Source organism: Salmo trutta, chromosome 31, assembly GCF_901001165.1.
Source record: "Salmo trutta chromosome 31, fSalTru1.1, whole genome shotgun sequence".
In the NCBI taxonomy this organism is placed as follows: domain Eukaryota; kingdom Metazoa; phylum Chordata; class Actinopteri; order Salmoniformes; family Salmonidae; genus Salmo; species Salmo trutta.
Window position 1 is genome coordinate 11724695 of NC_042987.1, and position 26409 is coordinate 11751103.

The 26409-nt window shown below is 44.0% G+C and overlaps 1 protein-coding gene across 2 annotated transcripts in view; it reads left to right on the forward strand.

The window, feature by feature from the left end:
- The window catches only part of LOC115169539 (disabled homolog 1), a 63717-nt gene that overhangs the window by 19680 nt on the left and 17628 nt on the right, over positions 1-26409 (forward strand). For both annotated transcript variants that reach the window (XM_029725250.1, XM_029725251.1), the window contains exon 2: positions 15645-17485. In XM_029725250.1, the coding sequence (XP_029581110.1) occupies positions 17395-17485 (91 nt within the window). In that variant the 5' untranslated portion in view covers positions 15645-17394. The remainder of the gene's footprint in view (positions 1-15644; positions 17486-26409) is intronic.

Sequence of the window (26409 nt, forward strand, 5' to 3'; positions counted from 1 at the left end):
GTGTTTATACTTGCGTACTTGTCACGGTTGTCGTAGGGTAAAGCGGACCAGGACGCAGCGGGGAAATGTGCACTCATCTTCTTTTATTTTAAACGGACAAAGAAGGTAAACCAAAATAAATACGTACACAAAAAACACAACGACAAATAACAGGCCAGTAAGGCACAGAGCTATACACAGCACAATCTCCCACAAAAACACAAAAACAAACACATACCTATATATAGGACCCTCAATCAGAGGCAACTAGAAAACACCTGCCTCCAATTGAGAGTTCAATCCCCAATTAACTAAACATAGAAATAAAAAGAACTAGACTAAACATAGACCAGTGCCCAAAACCCGGAATAATAAATCAAACACACCACTAAACACACAACCACCCCGAACCACATAAAACAAATACCCTCTGCCACGTCCTGACCAAACTACAATAACAAATAACCCCTATTACTGGTCAGGACGTGACAGTACTATTGTTTGTACAAATGAACATGGTACCTTCAGGCGTTTGGAAATTGCTCCCAAGGATGAACCAGACTTGTGGAAGTCTACAATTTATTTTCTGATGTTTTGGCTGATTTCTTTTGATTTTCCCATGATGTCAAGCGAGAGGCACTGAGTTTGAAGGTAGGCCTTGAAATATATCCACAGGTGCACCTCCTATTGACTCAAATGATGTCAATTAGCCTATCAGAAGCTTCTAAAGCCATGACATAATTTTCTGGAATTTTCCAAGCTGTTTAAAGGCACAGTCAACTTAGCGTATGTAAACTTCTGACCCACTGGAATTGTGATACAGTGAATTATAAGTGAAATAATCTGTCTGTAAACAATTTTTGGAAAAATGACTTGTGTAATGCACAAAGTAGATGTCCTAACCGACTTGCCAAAACTATAGTTTGTTGACAAGAAATTTGTGGAGTGGTTGAAAAACGAGTTTTAATGACTCCAACCTAAGTGTATGTAAACTTCCGACTTCATCTGTATATATATAAATATACATATTTACCCCCAAAATATATGGGGGATTGGAAATGATTGAGAAAATTACATTGATGGAAGCTACAATCTTTCCACAGTATTAAAGCTGATCTACCTCCTAAAATAAATAAAGAATATAAAGGAAGACAGGGTTCGTACCGTTCCAACTGCAACTCCTCAAGCGCTTTCACCACATTACCCAGAATCCCCATGTTCGTGTGACCCAATTTATCAAACACTCCTCCCCATTCATCTGCTCTCACAGATGCACTAGAGCTAGACGTCTAGAGGAGGCTCAGTCAGTGGCAGAGCATTCATCACATTATAGTAGTAAGTTCTCTTCAGTTTCATCATTTCGCCCCTTGATACTAACCCCCCTCAGGCTAGAGTAGTACCACATGGTTGATGGTTTGAATCATGTGGCAGGAGTAGTAGTCGCTAGATAATGTGATGTGTGTGTGCGTGTTTTTAAAATCTATGCAGGGGTCAAATTATAGGCAAAAAGCTATCAAATGTTGCCAAACAAACAGCTTAACTCATCCTTTACCAGCAACAACCATTGCTCCTGCATTAAATTGAAAAATGCTTTAATCAGATTTGTTTTGTTGAACATGCACAAAAGTCAATTTTGTAGCTATATGATGTGGAGTGGATTGGAAAAAACGGCTGAAAATGACATATTGACTTAGTGTTGTGTTGTAATTAAAGCTCAATGGAATGCCTCGTTTACACAACTCTGTTTCCTCAACTGTGTTGATTTCATTTGGTCAGATTTCATTGTTGGGTGGCGTTATCGGTGGAGCAGAAGTCATCCAGTTTTCCAGACAGCTGCCGAGGTCAGATCCAGGGGGATAGGACTTGCTCTCTCTCGCAATATGGTGCATAGAGCACAGTCGCATAATGGTGCATAGCCAGTCAAATCTCTGTCGCACGTCTGACTCCAGCTGTTATAGAGATCTTAAAATCGCTCCTTCTGAAGTCCTGGTCAAGTTTTTGCTTTAGCCAATTGTTAGGCAATTCTATTTTAAAGAAGCGCTCTGGCTACTTGCCTGGGTGTGCAGGCATTTGTTCCAGCCCAGCACTTAAGACAATATTCTCCAGGGCTCTCATTCATGAAGCGTCTCGGAGTAGGAGGGTTGATCTATGATCAGACCCCCTGTCCATGTAGTCCATATAATCATATTCATTATGATCTTAAAGGTCAACCTGATCCTAGATCAGCACTTCTTCCCTGAGTTGCTTTATTCTTAGAGTAGGACTTGGAGACCCTTCTACTTAAAACCTTGAACTGCACATTGCATATTGTGTTGATAGCTAACTAAATGTCATATTTATAAAGGCAGTAGTCGAATCGGCGTTATGTGAGTTCGTGACCTTGGCGGTTGCCATTGTAACGACGGCAAAAATATTTCACTTATCATTAGCCGCATGATTAGCTGCCAATGGGCTGTGCTGTGGTTAAATCCCTAACTAATCTCCTGAGTGTGATAACATATGAGATGGCAACAGTTTCACACTCAGTTTCACACCTCCCTCCCAGGCTCCCACTGTGGCAGCTCCATACGTCGTGGTGTGGCGCGGCCTAATCACTCATGTGAGATTAATAAGCGACATTGAGGAGACGTTGAGGTGTGGTGGCAGCACGACTAATTACTATAGCTGACAGACAGCACTGCAATAAGCGGGAAGGGCGAAGATTGAGAGAGAGAGAGTGTCTGTGTCTGTCTGTGTGTGTGTGTGTGTGTATGTGTGTGTGTGTGTGTGTGTGTGTGTGTGTGTGTGTGTGTGTGTGTGTGTGTGTGTGTGTGTAAAGTACGCCGTCATCACCACTACATCAATATCTGGCATGTAATTAGTGAACATGTTAAAGAGATACCAGCCTACCCTTTGGGCAACAACGTCAGCTCATCTTCCATACTTGATTAATATTTCATTGAGTTTGTGAGTGTAAATTCTTTGCGAAGCCAACCAAACCTTGAAAAGATTTTGAATTGAAACCTGGGTTCATTTAAGACGAGAACAATTGTATGTTTCTTGACTGCATGATTTTCTGTGTTTGCTGGAGCTGCTTTCTTAGAGAAAAGAAGACAAGAAAAGAAGCGATGTAAAAATGTAACAGTATATATGTTGATGGTTTTTGGCTAATTCAATCAGAAAGCCATGTTAATTCAATGTGATTACATTAATAATAAGGCATAGTAAAATAACTTTGACACTCAACCAATGTCTCCCTGGTGGGTATGCAAAGCATGTTTCTAATGCTTCAGATGACCTTTCAGTTAGTCAACAGTAGAGGTCGACCGATTATGATTTTCAACGCCGATACCGATACCGAATATTGGAGGACCATAAAAAGCCGATACGGATTAATCAGACGATTTTTATATATATATTTGTAATAATGACAATTACAACAATACTGAATGAACACTTTTATTTTAACTTAATATAATACATAAATGAAATGTTCAATTTGGTTTAAATAATGCAAAAACACAGTGTTGGAGAAGAAAGTAAAAGTGCAATATGTGTCATGTAAAAAAGCTAACGTTTAAGTTCCTTGCTCAGAACATGAGAACATATGAAAGCTGGTGGTTCCTTTTAACATGAGTCTTCAATATTTGACGTTTTAGGTTGTAGCTATTATAGGAATTTATAGGACTATTTCTCTCTATACCATTTGTATTTCATATACCTTTGAATATTGGATGTTCTTATAGGCACTATAGTATTGCCAATCTCGGGAGTTGATAGGCTTGAAGTCATAAACAGCGCTGTGCTTCAAGTATTGGGAAGAGCTGCTGGCAAACGCAGGAAAGTAATGTTTGAATGAATGCTTACAAGCCTGCTACTGCCTACCACCGCTCAGTCAGACTGCTCTATAAAATATCAAATCATAGACTTAATTATAATATAATAAACACACAAAAATACGAGCCTTAGGTCATTAATATGGTCAAATCCGGAAACTATCATTTCGAAACAAAACTTTTATTCTTTCAGTGAAATACAGAACCGTTCCGTATTTTATTGAATGGGTGGCAACCCTAAGTCTAAATATTGCTGTTACATTGCACAACCTTCAATGTTATGTCATAATTATGTAACATTCTGGCAAATTAATTACTGTCTTTGTTAGGAAGAAATGGTCTTCACACAGTTCGCAACGAGCCAGGTGGCCCAAACTGCTGCATATACCCTGACTCTGCTTGCACAGAACGCAAGAGAAGTGACACAATTTCCCTAGTTAATATTGCGCTTTTGTTAAATAATCACCCGTTTGGCGAAGTAGGCTGTGATCTGATGATAAATTAACAGGCTTGATTATGTGCAACGCAGGACAAGCTAGTTAAACTAGAAATATCATCAACCATGTGTAGTTAACTAGTGATTATGTTAAGATTGATTGTTTTTTATAAGATAAGTTTAATGCTAGCTAGCAACTTACCTTGGCTCCTTGCTGCACTCGCGTAACAGGTGGTCAGCCTGCCACGCAGTCTCCTCGGGGATTGCAATGTAATCGGCAAAAAATGCTGATTACCGATTGTTATGAAAACTTGAAATCGGCCCTAATTAATCGGCCATGCCGATTAATCGGTCGACCTCAAGTCAACAGAGCAGGCTACCTGGCAAGGCCAATGGTTTCTCCAGCCACTTTGTGCATCAAGAATTGTTGTTATTTTTCATCTCACAGAATAGGTTTGTTAGGGTGTTTGACGGTCAAACCACACGACTACATTACTTTACAAATAAGACATTTGTGTATTAAAGCCCATTAAAGCTATAATAAACAATGCTGTAATGAAAAAATATTCAGGTCACAGTTGAGATGAGATAGTGTTGGCTCAGCTCACACATTTTTAATTGTATCCATGACCCTTTTGCAATTATGGGAGTCACCTCTCAGCTATTTATTTAGTTCAAAGTGAAAGTGGTCTCATTAATTACTGGCTGCATGAAATAATGACCACACTGAGCTACTCTGTGGTCTTTTGTAATGTTCAAAGGAAAGTCTTCACAAAAAACTCGCCTCAACTCTCTTTTCACAACTAGGAAGATGGAGGGAGGCAGTAGGAAGGAGAAAAAAAGGATGACAGAAAAGTACAGAGGTGAGAGAGAGAGAGAGAGAGAGAGAGAGAGAGAGAGAGAGAGAGAGAGAGAGAGAGAGAGAGAGAGAGAGAGAGAGAGAGAGAGAGAGAGAGAGAGAGAGAGAGAGAGAGAGAGAGAGAGAGAGAGAGAGAGAGAGAGAGAGAGAGAGAGAGAGAGAGAGAGAGAGAGAGGATTTAAATGAAGAGAGGCTGGGACAAAGATACAGAGAAACAAGAAAGAGACTCAGAAAAACTGAGAAAGAGAGAGTGTGAGACAAAGATAGAGAGAGAGAGGAAATGAGCCAGAGAGATGTGTCTTGGCTGCATTCGAGGTCGTTGAGTGTTCCTCCAGGCCTCCTCTCCTGGAGCCGTCCCAGTTCTCTCCCACTGAATGTGCTAAATAGGCTGTTTGAACACAATGTTTAGACACTGAGACAGAGCACAACAACAGAGCAAATCAACAGTAAATTAAAGACTCCTCAGGGAAGCCATAGAGAGACATCGGAGGCGGTTGGAGATTCCTACTGCCCAATTACTCATCCCAGGCTGACCGGGTCCAGCCTCTCCTCACACAGCCTCACGCACAGCAGCATGCGTGCTGCCTGTATTTCTAGATACTTAGAAGCCACGTTAGGAGACCAGACCTATAGAATGAGACAAGACGTATAGAACATAACATGTGGATTTACAGGATTTGCTTGATTTATTACTGTCACAGTGCAAGGTAGTTGCTGCACTCAATCCTAAGCATAAATATGTAATTGATGCTACGCCATTGTATCATCAACCTCAGCGATATACAACGACTGTAATATAGTTCACAGAAACCTTAGTAAGACTCACATTCTGTGAACAGTGCGTGGATGCTGCGTGTGTTTTCTTATTTATGTCACGTCTCAGACTTGAAGTTCACGTCCTCCTCTCCCAATTAAATTGTAATCCTTTGTGCTGGAAGCTGAACTGGTAGGCTGATGTAGGAGCGTTTTAGAGGACAGACCCTCTCTAACCCTGTGCCCACCCATGCCTGGCCCTGTTGGAGCTGTGGCTAAGTGAGTGCACTGCTCCAAGGTTTATTTTGACATAAACTCCATGCGGCAAAGAAGCCAATTGCGCTGCAAATACTAATTTCGTTTACCAGCTATATCCAGTGAACCTGAAGCCTCTAGTATCTATCAGGAGGCAAATGAGTATGCTGCTGCTGCTCCAAATCAACGCATGAACAGAACAGAACAGTGTTATTATGCGGCTTTCTTTCCCTACTCCCCTCACTTTGACCGTTGTGTCGTTTCGGGGGGGGGGGGGGGGGGGGGGCAGGCTGAGAGCTCTTCCATCTTGCTAGAAATGAGGTTAACTAATGGAGCGTGAAGGACCAGTCTGATATCAGAGGCCATCAGTCCTTTTGGAAGTCCAGACCAGACGCTCACTGTGGATCTCAGAGAATAGGAGGAAAAAAATTAGAAAAAAACTCTTTCCTTTTGGGTTCCATCCAGCAATGTGGCTCTTTCCAGTCAGTGGCGCTGTTAAGTAGAACAGGGGGAAATCAATATTTTGTTGGACTGTCTTTCTTTGGCTCTGTCCAGCACTATTAATGTGGCTGTCTCTTATCAGTTTCACTGTTAACGCCTGGGTTTAAATAGTAATTGCTTTCCTTATATTAGGAAGTGGGGTGCGCTTGATATAGCTTATCGGTAGAATATGTGAAGTGGATTTGCAATTTTGGGACTATTCCAATGGTTTTATAATGCCATGCAAGCTAATTAAAGCAGTGAGCACACCTAGTATTTGAGAGAAAACAAAAGTAACAATTTAATTTATGGGCCCATAATGATCTGGTAATTAATATGGAAACTACATGGTAACAGAATAAGTAATTATAAGCCAATTTAATTACCAATTTTATTCATGAATTATTTCAAGTAAGCCTAATTAGGCCACCACAAAATACCAAATACTATTTCCACCCAGACCTGGCACTGTAAAACCTTGTTGTTTGGGCACACAGATGTAATAACGCAATTAATTGGTAGCCTGCAAACAGTAATAAATTGCAGTATAGAGCTGTAAACCAATTACAAGTAGCTAATTAGATATCCACTAGCAGCAAATATGTGTCATCTCATATTGGAGGGCTATCGGGTGCTTGTTAGGCCACCAGAGATGAGAGATGATCATTTATTGTGAGGGCTTGATAACAATTGCTGAATCCATGGAGACAGCTCCCTAAATGAGTAGAATTCTCTTTCAAGCCCGAAGAACAAACCCTTCGGGCTGATATTATTTGGTACATAAAAAAGTATGTTAGGCCTTGAAGTACTGCAGAGAGGACATGTTGCCTGGGACTATCCTAGGTGACACAAGGTAGAAACAGTAGGGTGAGCCTCGCAGGCACGGGGCTGGAACTGAAGCTAGCTCAGGCAGGTTGTGACAGTCCTGTCCCCATCCATAAGCTGGCGGGCATTTTGTAACAAAGATGAACAGCACTAGGTGCCAAAGCCAGTCTGTCAAACAAATGGCCCCACCACCCACAGGCCACGCCAGCATTGGCACCACAGCAACCCACACAGATAATCTAGGGACATGCCTGGCCTGCTAGTCGACAGACATGTCAGCCACACACACACACACACGCTCACACGGACACACACACACATGCTGGAGTGTCTGCTGAGGCTGGTATGAATACAGATGTAATAGGCCGTGGCTGGTTATGGATGACCTTTCAACCTTTGTTACCCATCTGTATGGTAGCTAGGGACTAATCTTACCATCTGAGCCTAATGGTACATTAAGATTGTGTTTTAAATGCTGCCTCTATTAGGAGATACAATTACAGATAAACAGGAAATAGAATGATGTGATGTTTGCCTTCACTCAGACCTCTAATTCGTTTTGTGCTTAGTGTGACTAGTGATGCTGGTTAACATGAATGACTACACATAAATGAAGCTTTAATGTAATGATGAAGACTTAAGGTTGAATTTAATATTTAATATTGAAAATATTTATTTCTAATTTAGTTTTTTTTAATGGGATTTGAATGTTTCCTTTGGTGAAATTCAGAACATCAGTTGTGTTTGACATGTCTCAGTATTCAGTATCAGGGGATTCAGTCAGTTACAAATAAACAGCAACGTCTGAAGTGGAATCAATCCTCAGTATGTCCAGGGAGCCGGTTAAAGATACATTCATATTTCACCATATTGACAACATATTGGCAACATCATCTAAAAACGCAATCGAAAGAACGTTAAATCAGTTCCAATGTTAACTGGAAAAATTGTAATAGTGTGTGTCATATTGAACGTCTGCAAAACAAAAAAGCAAATTGATTTCCTCTCTTTGATAAAAATATTCTGAGCACATTTCTGCTGAGTGACAGGTTATATATACCCGATACCCAAAGGGTCTGACTTTGCCATGCGAAGGTGTGTGCTCTGACTCCCTCCCCAAAAATCAATGGCTTACTCAGTGATTGATGTTCTCAGTGTTAAGAGGAGAGAGTTGTCATATTTCATCAGGCTTCCTTCCCCACACGGCAAGAGGCTGTATTTGTTAGCTAATCCCGTTTTTGACGGCAGCGGCGGATTTTTGGACGGGAGCAATGGAGGGGTCGGTGGGGGCTGAAAATATATTTTGCTTAAATTCTCTCTCTCTCTCTCTCTCTCTCTCTCTCTCTCTCTCTCTCTCTCTCTCTCTCTCTCTCTCTCGTCTCCTAAACTGAGTAAAGACATGAGCTGGAGGTGTGGAATAGACATGGACATTAAATAGACTTACTTCCATAAGGAAGTGTTCCCTCAACCCCTCACATGAGAGATATAAATGATCCAGATAAATAAAAGAAAGTCAGGACTTTTGTCTCCAGGCTTTGACAGACTGACTCTTAACAGCTCAGTGTGAGAGGAGAAGCTGTGATGAACACACACCAACGCATGACGCTCCATCGCTCGTTAACTCTGACCCAAATCATAAGACTGGAAGCTGTTAAAACACAGAGCAGATTGTGTGTGTGTGGGGGGGGGGGGGGGGTGTATGTGCGCGTGTGTGGGTGGGTGGGTGGGTGGGTGCGTGCATGTGTGCCTTTGTGTGTGTGTGTGTGTGTGTGACCTACATACCACTGGTTTAGAAAAGCAGTCATATATCACATTGAATTGCTCTTCCATCCTCTAACTTACTAATACATTGAAAATTACATCCCAATAAGGGTCTTTGTGACGGGGAAGGAAATTGCCTTCCCTTGTCTTCTCTGACACTCGGAGGGTTTTGTCAGAGAAGTACTTATATGTATATTGGCCTCCCACTCGGATCAGGCGACGTGACATTATCTGCCGTGACATTATAAGCGCACTTGAATCATTCCCCTGGTGAAATGCTTGCAGGCAGGGCGACACACAGGGCCAGACATTTACGTACTCACACGCAGAGAAACAGTAATGACTAGACGGGTTGCAATCACCTGTTGTTCTGGGAAATGTAATGTGATGTGTCTCCTGTGTTTGAGTAATAGTAGGGCTGAAGACTCACCTGTAGAGATGGAGGAGAGGAGCTAATCGAATCAAATGTCATTTGTCACCTGCTTTGTAAGCAACAGGTGTAGACTAACAGTGGAATGCTTAATTACGGGTCCTTTTCCAACAATGCAGAGCTAAACATAGATTTAAAAAATACAAATAAAACAAGAGATAGAAATACTGACACAAGGAATAAATACACAGTGAATAACGAATAACAATAAGGAGTAAAAATAACCAGCAACGAGTCGATGTGCAGGGGTATGAGGTAATTGAGGTAGCTATGTACTGTACATATAGTAGTGGTAAAGTGACTAGGAAACAGGATAGATACAGTTGAAGTCGGAAGTTTACATGCACTTAGGTTGGAGTCATTAAAACTTGTTTTTCAACCACTCCACATTAACAAACTATAGTTTTGGCAAGTCGGTTAGGACATACTTTGTGCATGACACAAGTAATTTTTTCAACAATTGTTTACAGACAGATTATTTAATTTATAATTCACTGGATCACAATTCCAGTGGGTCAGAAGTTTACATACGCTAAATTGGCTGTGCCTTTAAACAGCTTGGAAAACTCCAGAAAGTGATGTCATGGCTTTAGAAGCTTCTGATAGGCTAATTGACATCATTTGTGTACCTGTGGATGTATTTCAAGGCCTACCTTCAAACTCAGTGCCTCTGCTTGACATCATGGGAAAATCAAAAGAAATCAGCCAAGACCTCTGAAAAAAATTGGAGACCTCCACAAGTCTGGTTCATCCTTGGGAGCAATTTCCAAATACCTGAAGGTACCACGTTCATCTGTACAAACAATAGTATGCAAGTATAAACACCATGGGACCACGCAGCCGTCATACCGCTCAGGAAGGAGACGCGTTCTGTTTCCTAGAGATGAACGTACTTTGGTGCGAAAAGTGCAAATCAATCCCAGAACAACAGCAAAGGACCCTGTGAAGATGCTGGAGGAAACAGGTACAAAAGTATCTATATTCACAGTAAAACAATTCCTATATCAATATAACCTGAAAGGCCGCTCAGCAAGGAAGAAACCACTGCTCCAAAACCGCCATAAAAAAGCCAGACTACGGTTTGCAACTGCACATTGGGGACAAAGATCATACTTTTTGGAGAAATGTCCTCTGGTCTGATTAAACAAAAATAGAACTGTTTGGCCATAATGACCATCGTTATGTTTGGAGGAAAAAGGGGGAGGCTTGCAAGCCGAAGAACACCATCCCAACCATGAAGCACAGGGGTGGTAGCATCATGTTGTGGGGGTGCTTTGCTGCAGGAGGTATTGGTGCACTTCACAAAATAGATGGCATCATGAGGATGGAAAATTATGTGGATATATTGAAGCAACATCTCAAGACATCAGTCTGGAAGTTAAAGCTTGGTTGCAAATGGGTCTTCCAAATTGACAATGACCCCAAGCATACTTCCAAAGTTGGGGCAAAATGGCTTAAGGACAACAAAGTCAAGGCATTGGAGTGGCCATCCCAAAGCCCTGACCTCAAGCCTATAGAAAATTTGTGGGCCGAACGGAAATAGCGTGTGCGCGCAAGGAGGCCTGCAAACCTGACTCAGTTACACCAGCTCTGTCAGGAGGAATGGGCCAAAATTCACCCAACTTATTGTGGGATTCTTGTGGAAGGCTACCCGAAACGTTTGACCCAAGTTAAGAAATTTAAAAGCAATGTCTCTCTGTCTCTCAATTCAACTTCACTTCAAAGAGGCTTTATTGGCATGGGAAACACATGTTAACATTGCCAAAACAAGTGAAGTAGATAATATACAAAAGTGAAATAAACAATAAAAATGAACAGAAAACAATACACTCATTGAAGTTTCCCAAGAATAAAGACATTACAAATGTCATATTATGTATATATACAGTGTTGTAACGATGTGCAAATGGCTAAAGTACAAAAGGGAAAATAAATAAACATAAATATAGGTTGTATTTACACTGGTGTTTGTTCTTCACTGGTTGCCATTTTCTTGTGGAAACAGGTCACAAATCTTGCTGCTGTTATGGCACACTGTGGTATTTCACCCAGTAGATATGGAAGTTTATCAAAATCGGGTTTGTTTTCGAATTCTTTGTGGATCTGTTTAATTTGAGGGAAATATGTGTCTCTAATATGGTCATACATTTGGCAGGTTAGGAAGTGCAGCTCAGTTTCCACCTTATTTTGTGGGCAGTGTGCACATAGCCTGTCTTCTCTTGAAAGTCAGCGCTGCCTACGGTGACCTTTCTCAATAGCAAGGCTATGCTCATTGAGTCTGTACATAGTCAAAGCTTTCCTTAAGTTTGGGTTAGTCACAGTAGTCAGGTATTCAACCACTGTATACTCTCTGTTTAGGGCCAAATAGCATTCTAGTATGCTCTGTTTTGTTAATGATTTTCAATGTGTAATTATCTTTTTGTTTTCTCATGATTTGGTTGGGTCTAATTGTGTTGCTGGGGCTCTGTGGGGTCTGTTTGTGTTTGTGAACAGAGCCCCAGGACCAGCTTGCCTACGGGACTCTTCTCCAGGTTCATCTCTCTGTAGGTGATGGCTTTGTTATGGAAGGTTTGGGAATCGCTTCCTTTTAGGTGGTTGTAGAATTTAACGTCTCTTTTCTGGATTTTGATAATGAGCAGGTATCGGCCTAATTCTGCTCTGCATGCATTATTTGGTGTTTTATGTTGTACACTCAGGATATTTTTGCAGAATTCTGCATGCAGAGTCTCAATTTGGTGTTTGTCCCATTTTGTGAATGATTGGTTGGTGAGCGAACCCCAGACCTCACAACCATAAAGGGCAATGGGTTCTATAACTGATTCAAGTATTTTTTGCCAGATCCTAATTGGTATGTCGAATTTTATGTTCCTTTTGATCGGATAGAATGCCCTTCTTGTCTTGTTTCTCAGATCGTTCACAGCTTTGTGGAAGTTACCTGTGGTGCTGATATTTAGGCCAAGGTATGTATAGTTATTTGTGTGTTCTAGGGCAACAGTGTCTAGATGGAATTTGTATTTGTGGTCCTGGCGACTGGAAACTTTTTGGAACACCATTATTTTGGTCTTTCTGAGATTTACTGTCAGGGCCCTGGTCTGGCAGAATCTGTGCAGAAGATCTAGGTGCTGCTGTAGGCCCTCCTTGTTTGGTGACAGAAGCACCAGATCATCAGCAAACAGTAGACATTTGACTTCAGATTCTAGTAGGGTGAGGCCAGGTGCTGCAGACTGTTCTAGTGCCCTCGCCAATTCGTTGATATATATGGTGAAGAGGGTGGGGCTTAATCTGCATCCCTGTCTCACCCCACGGCCCTGTGGGAAGAAATGTGTGTTTTTTTGCCTATTTCAAATCAAATCAAAGTGTATTTGTCACATGCGCCGAATACAACAGGTGTTTCACCTTACAGTGAAATGCTTACTTACAGGGTCTAACCAATAGTTCAAAAAAGGTATTAGGTGAACAATAGGTAAGTAAAGAAATAAAACAACAGTAAAAAGACAGGCTGTATACAGTAGCGAGGCTATAAAAGTAGCGAGGCTACATACAGGCACCGGTTAGTCGGGCACATGTAGATATGGTTAAAGTGACTATGCATATATGATGAACAGAGAGTAGCAGTAGCGTAAAAGAGGGGTTGGCGTGTGGTGGGTGGGACACAATGCAGATAGCCCGGTTAGCTAATGTGCGGGGGCACTGGTTGTTCGGCCCAATTGAGGTAGTATGTACATGAATGTATAGTTAAAGTGACTATGCATATATGATAAACAGAGTAGCAGCAGCGTAAAAGAGGGGTTTGGGTGGGGGGGCACACAATGTAAATAGTCCAGGTAACCATTTAATTACCTGTTCAGGAGTCTTATGGCTTGGGGGTAAAAACTGTTGAGAAGCCTTTTTGTCCTAGACTTGGCACTCCAGTACTGCTTGCCATGCGGTTGTAGAGAGAACAGTCTATGACTGGGGTGGTTGGGGTATTTGGGGCTTCTTAGCCCCAGTGATGTACTGGGCCGTACGCACTACCCTCTGTAGTGCCTTGCGGTCAGAGGCCAAGCAATTGCCATACCAGGCAGTGATGCAACCAGTCAGGATGCTCTCGATGTTGCAGCTGTAGAACTTTTTGAGGATCTCAGTACCCATGCCAAATCTTTTTAGTTTCCTGGGGGGGAATAGGCTTTGTCGTGCCCTCTTTACGACTGTCTTAATGTGTTTGGACCATTCTAGTTTGTTGGTGATGTGGACACCAAGGAACTTGAAGCTCTCAACCTGCTCCACTACAGACCCGTCGATGAGAATGGGAGCATGCTCGGTCCTCCTTTTCCTGTAGTCCACAATCATCTCCTTAGTCTTGGTTACGTTGAGGCATAGGTTGTTATTCTGGCACCACCCGGCCAGGTCTCTGACCTCCTCCCTATAGGCTGTCTCATTGTTGTCGGTGATAAGGAGGCCTACCACTGTTGTGTTGTCTGCAAACTTAATGATGGTGTTGGAGTCGTGCCTATTTTAACCGCAGACTTGTTGTTTGTGTACATGGATTTTATAATGTTGTATGTTTTTCCCCCAACACCACTTTCCATCAATTTGTATAGCAGACTCTCATGCCAAATTGAGTCGAAGGCTTTTTTGAAATCAACAAACATGAGAAGACTTTGCCGTTGTTTTGGTTTGTTTGTTTGTCAATTAGGATGTGCAGGGTGAATACGTGGTCTGTCGTACGATAATTTGGTAAAAAGCCAATTTGACATTTTCTCAGTACATTGTTTTCACTGAGGAAATGTACGAGTCTGCTGTGAATGATAATGCATAGGATTGTCCCAAGTTTGCTGTCTCTCTCTTTCTCTCTCTCTGTCTCTCTCGATTTATCTCTCTCTGTCCCTCTCGCTGTCTCTCTCGGTTTGTCTCTGTCTCTCTTTCGCTGTCCCTCTCTCTGTCTCTCTCTCTGTCTCTCTCTCCTGTCTCGGTTTATCTCTCTCTGTCTATCTCTCTCTCTCTCAGTTTATCTCTCGCTGTCTCTCTGTCTCTCTGTCTCTTTTGGTTTGTCTCTCTCTGTCTCTCTCGGTGTATCTGTTTGGCTCTCTTTCGCTCTATATCTATATCACACCCACGCTCTCTTTCGCACACACCCACACATACAAAAGTACAATGTCACACAATGTCACAGCACACACGTGCACAATGCCACATGAACAACTGAGCAGAGCTGCTCTTTTTGAGGGCAGACACAGTGGAGTAGAGGTCTACTCTTCCGACAATGAACCATCACCATGCCAACCACATTGCTGTTCTCTGTGCCAGATTTTGCCTTGGCACTGCCCCTATGTTAGAAGTGGATAATTCAAGGGCATTAAGCGCGCCGGGGCTTCCAATTCAAAGTGTTTGTGTGAGTGTGTGCGTGTATGTGTTTGCGTGTGTTTGTGTGTGTTTTTGTGTTCCAATTCCAATGCTCCCAATGCCAAGATCCTCTCTCTCCACAGTTCTGCCCTAGAAATTAATCTGCTCTGCTTGCAGCTTCCTTCCCTTTCTTCTATAGTAAATAGCAAATTATAAAAAGCACTGACCAGTGGAGGCTGGTGGTAGGAAGACGGACTCATTGTAATGGCTGGAATGGAATAAATGGAAGGGAGTCAAACATGTGTTTTCCGTATCCTTGATGTGTATGATACCGTTCCGTTTAGTCCATTCCAACCATTACAATGAGTCTGTCTTCCTATACCTCCTCCCACCAGCCTCCACTGGCACTGACCCTATGTAGGGTGTATACGTTTGTAATACAGTATTGTTTGCTTTCAGCTTCAATCTGGGATTAGTTTTTCAGGAAAATCACAGATTGTACCTTTAAGAATGGAAATAACCTTGGCGATGTAAACATAAGCCAAAACGTGATAGCTAGACAAGATAATGACTACCTAGTTTAGTGATGAATTGGTATCAGCCATTTCCATGTTTGAATTCATTATAATAAAGACTAATGCGGGAATGTGTTTGTCATGTTACTTACCAGTGGCTAATACACACATGTTAGCTAATGCTAAATGTCTTCCCTGTCTCTTTGACTTCCAGTGCTACTCGAAGGAGGGACAGAGATATACAACATGAGGACAATCTCTGAAGTATCCTACCAAAGAGGCATGCCCCTACTCAACCTGGCCTAAGGAATATAACAGTACCCCCACAACCCATGCGTTTCCTTTGGGAGGAAGTATTCACCAATCACTAGGCGGGAACTGCACTAAAGAGCAATAGAGGGACCATGTAATACTTGACCTTCTTTGAGGGAAATTTTAGCCGCCATGTTAGAACTAGTCTAAAGCATTCGAGAGGGCCACTCCAAGATCTGCCCCTTCATCAGCTCTGAGAGATCACTCAGACACTCCCAGGATGAGCCTACACTGAAGGAGATCAGAACCCATGGCTTTCTTCACTAAATACCATCACACTTCCCACAATGGACATGGAGGAGAGCTCCGTCCTAGACCTGGAGTATAGGAAATAGTGGGCTCCGTCCTAGACCTGGAGTATAGGGAATAGTGGGCTCCGTCCTAGACCTGGAGTATAGGGAATAGTGGACTCCGTCCTAGACCTGGAGTATAGGGAATAGTAGACTCCGTCCTAGACCTGGAGTATAGGGAATAGTGGACTCCGTCCTAGACCTGGAGTATAGGGAGTAGTGGCTCTGTCCTAGACCTGGAGTAGAGGGAGTAGTGGCTCTGTCCTAGACCTGGAGTAGAGGGAGTAGTGGCTCTGTCCTAGACCTGGAGTAGAGGGAGTAGTGGCTCCGTCCTAGACCTGGAGTAGAGGGAGTAGTGGGTTCTGTCCTAGACCTGGAGTATAGGGAATAGTGGGCTCCGTCCTAGACCTGGAGTATAGGGAATAGTGGGCTCCGTCCTAGACCTGGAGTATAGGGAATAGTGGGCTCCGTCCTAGACCTGGAGTATAGGGAATAGTGGGCTCCGTCCTAGACCTGGAGTATAGGGAATAGTGGGCTCCGTCCTAGACCTGGAGTATAGGGAATAGTAGACTCCGTCCTAGACCTGGAGTATAGGGAATAGTGGACTCCGTCCTAGACCTGGAGTATAGGGAATAGTGGACTCTGTCCTAGACCTGGAGTATAGGGAATAGTGGACTCCGTCCTAGACCTGGAGTATAGGGAATAGTGGGCTCCGTCCTAGACCTGGAGTATAGGGAATAGTGGACTCCGTCCTAGACCTGGAGTATAGGGAATAGTGGACTCTGTCCTAGACCTGGAGTATAGGGAATAGTGGACTCTGTCCTAGACCTGGAGTATAGGGAATAGTGGGCTCTGTCCTAGACCTGGAGTATAGGGAATAGTGGGCTCCGTCCTAGACCTGGAGTATAGGGAATAGTGGGCTCCGTCCTAGACCTGGAGTATAGGGAATAGTGGGCTCCGTCCTAGACCTGGAGTATAGGGAATAGTGGGCTCCGTCCTAGACCTGGAGTATAGGGAATAGTGGGCTCCGTCCTAGACCTGGAGTATAGGGAATAGTGGGCTCCGTCCTAGACCTGGAGTATAGGGAATAGTGGGCTCCGTCCTAGACCTGGAGTATAGGGAATAGTGGGCTCTGTCCTAGACCTGGAGTATAGGGAATAGTGGGCTCCATCTTAGACTTAGAGTAGGGGACAGTGGGTAGGGGGCAGTGAGGTAGTGGGCCAGTCCATAGGAGGTAGGGGGGGTGTGATAACCATCCTGGATTAGGGGATAGGGGACTAGTCCATAGGAGGTAGCAGAGGAGTGATAACCCCATGGTGGATCTGCTGTGAGGAGGACTGAGGACAGGAAGGACCCGGGAGGATGTCATCAGCCGGTGGAGAGTCAGCCAGCTCGGAGCTCCAAGCAGGTGTCAAAACCAGCACTCTGAGACGGGAGTCCAGGAGGACTAAAGGTAAACATTCTAGATACAAACACAGAACTACTTGGATGTATTGTATGCAATGCAAACGCCCCCACTCATGTGAACACACAAATACAGTTGTTCTATTTGATAGAATTCTAACCCATCGTCACAGCAAACGGGAACATACACAGTGTACTGTACGTGTGTTACACGTTTCACCAACCCACAAAATGTACACTGTATTCTCACAGAATACACACCACATCCCCATCACCCACACACACATTTCTAGACGAAATGAAAAGATAGACGCTTGTATGTTTGGCAGTAACCAGAGACAAGCTTCTGTCTGTATTGCAGTTTTTCTCCATTGCTTGTGCACATTTGTCCAAACGGAATTCACCTTTTCAAAACAAAGAACACCTTGCCCCAAACTGAAACACGTTGGTCAAAACGCATTAAGACTCTCAAAACATTAAATACATGACACAAATCAACTACCTCCATCAAAACATACAACTTGTTATCTAATGAAAAGTTATTTTCAGTCAATTGTTACATAATGGCCCAATAAATACTAACTCCAACAATCAATAAACCCTAACATGGTGAACCCTCTTTTATATGTCTGGGCCATTTGTTGATAATATAATTATAATATGCACCATAAAAGGCTAGAAATCATATTATCACAGCATAGGCTGTATTCTTTTTTCCTAAAATGTTTTTTTTACCAAAGATGACCGATGCAGAAAGGATGTCACTGAAGAGCATGAATATCCCAAAACAAAAGGCTTTATTTGACCTTTTCCATTTTAACTGAGAGCTGAACTATTTTCCTCTATGGGCCCCTCTACGTCTCCTTTGTCCTTGCCCTCGGCCTCTTACTTGGTCCATTCTTGCAAACAGCAGCTCAGAGTTGACCTCTTTTATGCATGAACATGGACTGATTGCTGATTGAACAATTGTGCAAAGAAGTTTGCACGCGGGCAAAAGAGGTTCACATTCACGGGAGTAATTTGTGTCAGCTGTGACCAAATGTTTTCATTTTGTTTGTCATGATTTACTCAAAATGAGTTTTGCGTCTTTTGTAGAGAGTTCTGTTTACTGTTTTGCAAAAGTGTGCTTAGCATTTGCATTGTGTGTGAAAGCAACATCATTGTGGATGTGGATAAATATCATTCCCCCTATCAGAGAAACCTTCAGTCAGCCTTCAGTCACAGAGAAGACAAGAGACAACGAGAGACAGGGGGAGAGAGACAGCCAGAGAGAGATTGGGAGAGAGCGAGAAGAGAGAGAGAGACAGACATAGACAGAGAGAGAATATGAGAGAGAAAGAGAGACATAGAGGAAGGGAGAGAGACAGAGAAAGAGAGATAGAGACAGTGACAGACACAGACAGAGGGGGAGAGAGGAAGCGAGAGAGAGAAATACATAGAAGAAGGGATATAGACAGATAAAGAGAGAGAGAGCGACAGACAAAGAGAGAGGGGAGGAGAGAGAGAGACAGAGAAAGACAGAGAGAGAATGTGAGAAAGAGAAACAGAGAGATACATAGAGGAAGGGGGAGAGACAGAGAAAGAGAGATAGAGACAGAGCGACAGACACAGAGAGAGGGAGACACAGAGAGAGAGAGAGAGAGAGAGAGAGAGAGAGAGAGAGAGAGAGAGAGAGAGAGAGAGAGAGAGAGAGAGAGAGACAGAGAGAGAGAGACAGCCAGAGAAAGAGACACAGAGAGAGACAGCCAGAAGAGAGAGAGAGAGAGAGAGAGAGAGAGAGAGAGAGAGAGAGAGAGAGAGAGAGAGAGAGAGAGAGAGAGAGAGAGAGAGAGCACGACTCCAGAGCTGTGCTGCTCCACCCAGGGATTCATCCAGATGCAGCAGATCCAGAGCAGCTATTGGCTGGAGCCTGGGGGCTGGTAGTGTCATGATTTAGGTGTCATGGACGGGGGAACTCACACCCTGTCGCTTTGATCAACAGCATAAGTGATGTAATAGGACAAGGCAGCCTCGGAAAAATCACAGTGAGATTGAAATGGGATTGAATTGGCTGAGAGGGAGAGTAAAGAGAGAGCAGAGGGAGAGAAGGAGTGAGAGCGAGAGCAAATGAGGCACAGAAGGAGAGAAAGAAAGTAAGAGAAATGGCTCATGCTTGTCTCTCTCTGTCCCTCTCCTTCTCTCCTTTCATCCCTCCCTCCCATCTCTGCGGCCATAAATAAAGCCACTCCAGCCGTACAGTAAATCTGGCTTCTCCTAGAACAGAGGCGTCAGCAGCAGGGTTCCGGGGCCAGGTCCTCTGTGGCCGTTTCACTGGGTCCGTCCGTCGGATCACACCAGATAAATGGCCGGGCTGGAGGATTTGAGTTAAGTGGATGAGGGGAGCGAGAAGGTCTATTACGCACGTGGTCATGCGATGCACAGGGCCATTGGCGGAGAGAGACTGGAGAGGCTATCAGCGCAGGCTTTAGCATGTTAAATCAGCTGTGCTGCTGCTGCAGGGCAGTTGTAGCTATCACTGGATATGCCATTTAGATTCATAGAAATGCAAATGGTGTTAGCATGGAGATTGATACACACTGTCAGACAGCGCTGGGCTCAGAGAGGTGACTCACTGGGGTTGGGTGAGGGACCCTCTCAAGGTGTATTTGCAGGGCCTAGATGGATGGATGGATGGATGGATGGATGGATGGATGGATGGATGGATGGCAGAGTTTAAGACAAAGCCTGCGTTTGTTTGTCTAGGTGGTTATAGAGTAGGTTACTGTAAGCGTGTTTTCAGTGGCAATTTGGTTATTTCTCTCATTGTGCTTTCCTGTAATTTCTCCCAATGATTTTCGTTGTTAAAAAATAAATCAGTCATAATATTTAAGAATGAAAAGAGGTACAAACCACGCACACAAGAGGACAAATCCTTTTAGCCTTTTAGATTTGAGCCTTTTTTGTTTGAGGGATTTTGATCCCTGGTGTTCTCTATAGCCAGACCAGACATTAAACAAATCTCACCCTCACTGCAGTGTGTGTATGTGTTTGCCTGTGACGGTAAAAGCAAGCCTCCCCTCTGCCCTTCGATGGAATCACTTCACTCAATCTCCATAGCAACAGTTGCTCGCCAACTGTAATCTGTGCAAATAAAATGACTCACTTAAAAAAGAAAAAGCGGAAATCTACAGTCAGTAACCTCTTTCATGTGTATTGACCTGGCAGGGTTGAGATGCCCTAGAAATCAAATAACATTATGGTCGCATGCATTTCAGCTCCGATGTATCTTCTATTCCAATCACAGTTAGGTAATGGTGCCACCATAAAACTCCCTCTAGTTAACCAATTTATCATCAGAAGTCTGACTATACCATCGTCGGCTACTCAGAGGTGTCATGCACTGACATTTGATTTTGAGAGGCACTCAAATTCCATATACACTACATGTACAAAAGTGTGTGGACACCTGCTCGTCGAACACCTCCTTCCAAAATCATGGGCATTAATATGGAGTTGGTCCCCCCCTTTGCTGCTATAACCGCCTCCATTCTTCTGGGAAGATGTTGGAGCATTGCTGCGGGGACTTGCTTCCATTCAGCCACAAGAGCATTAGTGAGGTCGGGCACTGATGTTGGGCGATTAGGTCGGGCTCGCAGTCGGCGTTCCAATTCATCCCAAAGGTGTTCGATGGGGTTGAGGTCAGGGCTCTGTGCAGGCCAGTCAAGTTCTTCCACCCCGTACTCAACAAACCATTTCTGTATGGACCTCACTTTGCGCACGGGTGCATTGTAATACTGAAACAGGAAAGGGCCTTCCCTAAACTGTTGCAGCAAAGTTGGAAGCACAGAATCGTTTAGAATGTCATTGCATGCTGTAGCGCTAAGATTTCCCTTCACTGGAACTAAGGGGCGTAGTCCAAATCATGAAAAACAACCCCAGACCATGATTCCTCCACCAAACGTTACAGTTGGCACTATGCATTGGGGCAGGTAGCATTCTCCTGGTATCCGCCAAACCCAGATTCGTCCTGTCAAGAATATCATCTATATTCTATATATTTATCTTTGAAGAGTATCAAATTGGGGGGCACATGATCATACTGTTGCAATCATCGCCGTAATGATTCTGTCATTTGCCCCCTGCTAAAGAGTCATTTGACCATGACTACCCAGCTAAAGCACATCAATATGTTTGTGTAACTGATGTGATCAGTGTACTATCCACTGCATTGACGATGTGCAAAATACCCTTCGTTAACTCACTAATTGGTTTAGCGATTCATTCAAGAGGCACCCCGCCGTCTCGTCTGCACTTCTACACGGTGTAGACCCAGGCTACGTCTCCATTCTCCACCCTTCTCCAGAGGTGTGCACCTGCGCACTCCACCCTCATGGATTTAAAAGCATGCGTGGAAGCATTGGCTGGGGGGAGTTTCAGCCATTGTTAAATCTATGCCAGAAAGTGTGCAAGTGGGAGAAGGGTGGAGAATCGGTACTCTGCCCTAATGTTGTATTCTAATTCCAAGTCTGTGTGCATTGGGTCAGGGAGTGTGTGTATATAGTTTAGTAAACGTGTGTGTGTGTGTGTGTGTGTGTGTGTGTGTGTGTGTGTGTGTGTGTGTGTGTGTGTGTGTGTGTGTGTGTGCGCGTGTGCGCGTGTGTGTGTGTGTGTGTGTGTGTGCGTGCGTGTGCGCATGTGTGTGTGTGTGTGTGTGTGTGTGTGTGTGTGTGTGTGTGTGTGCGTGTGTGTGTGTGAGTGTGATGAGGCTTGTGAATGTTACTTCATCCACACACGCAGGGGATGGGAAGGTAAAGGGAAGGTAAAGGGAAGGGGTGGCAGATGGTGCAGACAGATTTGCCCTAATCTACTCTAGACAGGCCTTCACACCCAGCCTCAGCAGACTAGAAGCAGAGACTTGACAGGAGAACATTCTGTAAGACTGTCTAAAGCTGAGTTATGAATGAACAGACAGACGAAAAGACAGATGGATGGATGGATGGATGGCTGCATGTATGGATGCATCCATACATACATAAAAACATGTTGTAGCAATGCATACATTCATATTATAAATAGACACTGATGCATAGATACTGTAGTTGGGTAATAGCCTCTGTAAAGTTCAAAGGTTAAGCTTCCTTAGGTGCTGGGCTCCCGAAACCAAAGTTCCTGTTGCCAACGTCTCGTATCTGGAGGGCCACTTATGACTCTCCATCTGGTGCCATCGTGCCATCTGTCCTTTCCTCGTCCCCATTTTACTGAGGAGGGGGGGGGGGGGGCACAGCCACTATCTTCTCACAGCTAGCTAGTCCACTGACTCTACTTCCGAACTGGAATAGAGCAGGGCTAGCGGTAATCGTCCTCTCAGTAGGTTGAGGTATTTTCGTCTCAGGTGGGTAACTGGAGTGCTTTAGTCTGAACTGCTCTAGAAACCTGTTTACAGTTCCACTATTACAAAAACAGGGTTCTGGCAGTGCCTGCTATACTTTCATGTGTCTAGCCTAGCAAGCTACTCTGTACATTTTGACTCTGAGACTTCAAAAAAAAAACACAAAATAGGGAGTAGGGACTTGCTCAACCTTTTTGTAAACTCTTCCAGGAGCCAAGAGGGTGTGAGTCATATCGTGCTTCTTCCCAAAGCTGGAAGCATCATGCAATCAACATCCTCATTCGCTGCAGCGGTTGGTTCTCAAGTCTATTGTGGTGCGCTCACCGTGATGTGAACCCTGAGCATATACTGCAGGGGTTACCATGCTGTATCTAGAGACTCTGGTGCTAGCGTTTCCTATGCAGGGAGGGCTGCTTGGGGTTTTTCTGGATCTTTACATAAATCTACTAAATTTCTCATCAAGTGTGATTACACAGTTGGCATAGAGTACAGTGTAAAGCAGCAATCTGTTTAGGGGACACAGATGGGGGGGGGGGGGGGGCGGATGATACAGTACTGTAGTAGTACAATATATTTTGGTAAGACTTGATGATATATGATATGATGCACTTTATGATGCTGTTTTACGATGCAGCATTCAGTATGTTAAAGTGTATGATGGAACACATCAAGATGCACGCTATAATACCAATTCAACGTGACTCGCAGTGTGGGAAATGTGACTAGATTTGAGGTGACGATACGGTACAGTCAAAACCCATTTTGTGAAGAACGAATATACGGAAGGGATGAGCTTTCAAATGAACAGCACAAAAACAAAAACAAAAACGTGTGTTTTATGTGGTTTCTCCCTTGTAGATCGTGCGTGCCAGCTGATAACGCACTAGACTGGCCTCCAACGCTCAGTGACTATATGAGCCTCATTTTCTAGGCCTATCCTCTAGCAGAGAAACAAGAATTAGATGTGACATTCACCTACTTGGAGAGTTTAATGACTTAAGCATCTTCAAGCCCTCTCCCCCTTTAGAGAGTTGAGGCCTCATGAATTAGTGAGCGACTGTGCATCACAGGAGGCTGATGAGGGGACGGCTCATATCAATGGCTGGAATGGAGTGAATGGAATCCTATCAATCAGATGGAAACCATGTGATTGACGTGGTCGATACCGTTCCGTGAATTCCGTCCCAGGTATTACTATGAGGCGGTCGTCTCCGAGATGACGAAAGGCTCTCCACCTTCATTCGCAGGGCCACTTCATTTGACCTTTTTTCTCATCCTATTTTTATTTCTACTTCCCGGGGGAATATAAACACTGACATACTATTTCACTGAAACATTCAGTGCGAGGAGGGGTAACTCAAATTACATTCCTGTAAGATATGGCATGTGGACGGCATATGTTTTCAGCGGTGGAATGAGCTCATTTGGTGTTAGTATGGTCTTAGTGTGCAGCTTGACGTTTTTTTGTTAGGGATAGTAAAGGCTGCCCTGCTTTTGTTTCACAGACCTTAGCCACGCAACCTGTTTAAAATGCCCTGCTAACTGACGTGATGTACTGTATAGTCCCTTGACCTATAATAGTGAGGCAAAGCGGGGCCTGAAATAGTCTAAACTCTCCAAGGTGCCGTCGACCTTGATTTGAAATACCACTATCCCTGTGTGTCAGCGGTGTGTGTGCGTGTGTGTGTCTCAGCAGTGACAGATGGTTAACACTGACAAACCACCTACAGGTTATGTAGAGACAGGTTACTCACAGACACAGACAAGTGGATGGTTTGGGCCAACGTAATCAAAATGCGGAGGGGAAGACAAAATGAGAAACATTTCGGTGTCGAGGCGATGGTTAGGTGGGGGAGGACGATGACAGGAGAGACCGACAGAGAGACCGGACGAACACTACATGACCAAAAGTAAGTGGACACCTGCTCGTCGAACATCTCATTCCAAAATCATGGACATTAATATGGAGTTGGTCCCCCTTTGCTGCTATAACATCCTCCACTCTTCTGGGAAGGCTTTACACCAGATGTTGGAACATTGCTGCAGGGACTTGTTTCCATTCAGCCACAAGAGTATTAGTGAGGTCGAGCACTGATGTTGGGTGATTAGGCCTGGCTCCCAGTTCGTGCCAGTTCATCCCAAAGGTGTTCGATGGGGTTGAGGTAAGGGCTCTGTGCATGCCAGTCAAGTTCTTCCATACCGATCTCAACAAACCATTTCTGTATGGACCTCACTATGTGCATGGGGGCATTGTCATGCTGAAACAGGAAAGGGCCTTCCTCAAACTGTTGACACAAAGTTGGAAGCACAGAATTGTCTAGATTTCCCTTCACTGGAACTAAGGAGCCTAGCCCGAATCATGGAAAACAGCCCCAGACCATTATTCCTCCTCCACCAAACTTTGCAGTTGGTACTGTGCATTGGGCCAGGTAGCGTTCTCCTGGCATCCACCAAACCCAGATTCGTCCGTCGGACTGCCAGATGATGAAACGTGATTCATCACTCCAGAGAATGTATTTCCACTGCTCCAGAGTCCAATGGCAGCGAGCTTTACATCACTCCAGCTGACGCTTGGCATTGCGCATGGTGATCTTAGGCTTGTGTGTGGCTGCTCAGCCATGAAAACCCATTTCATGAAGCTCCCGACGATTAGATCTTGTTCTGACGTTTCTTACAGAAGGAGTTTGGAACTCGGTAGTGAGTGTTTCAACCGAGGACAGATGATTTTTATGCGCAACGTGGTTCAGCATTCGGCTGTCCCGTTCTATGAGCTTGTGTGGCCTACCACTTTATGGCTGAGCCGTTGTTGCTCCAAGAGGTTTCCACTTCACAATAACAGCACTTACAGTTGACTGGGACAGCTCTAGCAGGGCAGAAATTTGAGGAAATTACTTGTTGGAAAGGTGGCATCCTACGACGGTTCCGCATTGAAAGTCACTGAGCTCTTCAGTAAGGCCATTCTACTGCCAATGTTTGTCTATGGAGATTGCATGGCTGTGTGCTCGATTATAGCCGAATCCACTCATTTCAAGGGGTGTCCACATATACATTTGTGTGTGTACCAAAAGAGCCTGTAGCTAGCCAGACAAATATACTTCCTCCATCTCCCACACCTCACTCTCTCTCTCCCCCTCTGCCTCTCTCTTCCCTCTCTCCCTCCTCTTTTCCCATCCATCCATCACCCATGGGGGGCTTATGGGATTGTGGGCGTGCGTTGGACCGAGATGATTCTTCTCAATAGCAGCCTTTCATGCTGTTTATCACCAGCCAACAGCTCCCATGGGAACAGAGGGGGGGGGTGCAGTGACCACCTTCTGACCCGCTGCCTCCCCGTCAGCCCACTCCCGAGCTTCCGGAATGTCCTGCCGGGATAGGTGGTGCTGGATTGTTCAGTTGTCAAGTTGTTATCTAATTTGGTTTAGCCCTACAGTAGGCTATTTAGATTTGGCATATTAGTCCTTAGATTGCATTTTTCTATTTCAAATGTCTTTTTTTTCACTCAGTCAGAAAACAAGGAGGATCAAGACCCTCTTCATGATATAAAACGTCCTTTGTTGCTGTGGCATGTTGTTCAGGAGACCAGATTCTAAGAAGCCCCTGATGTG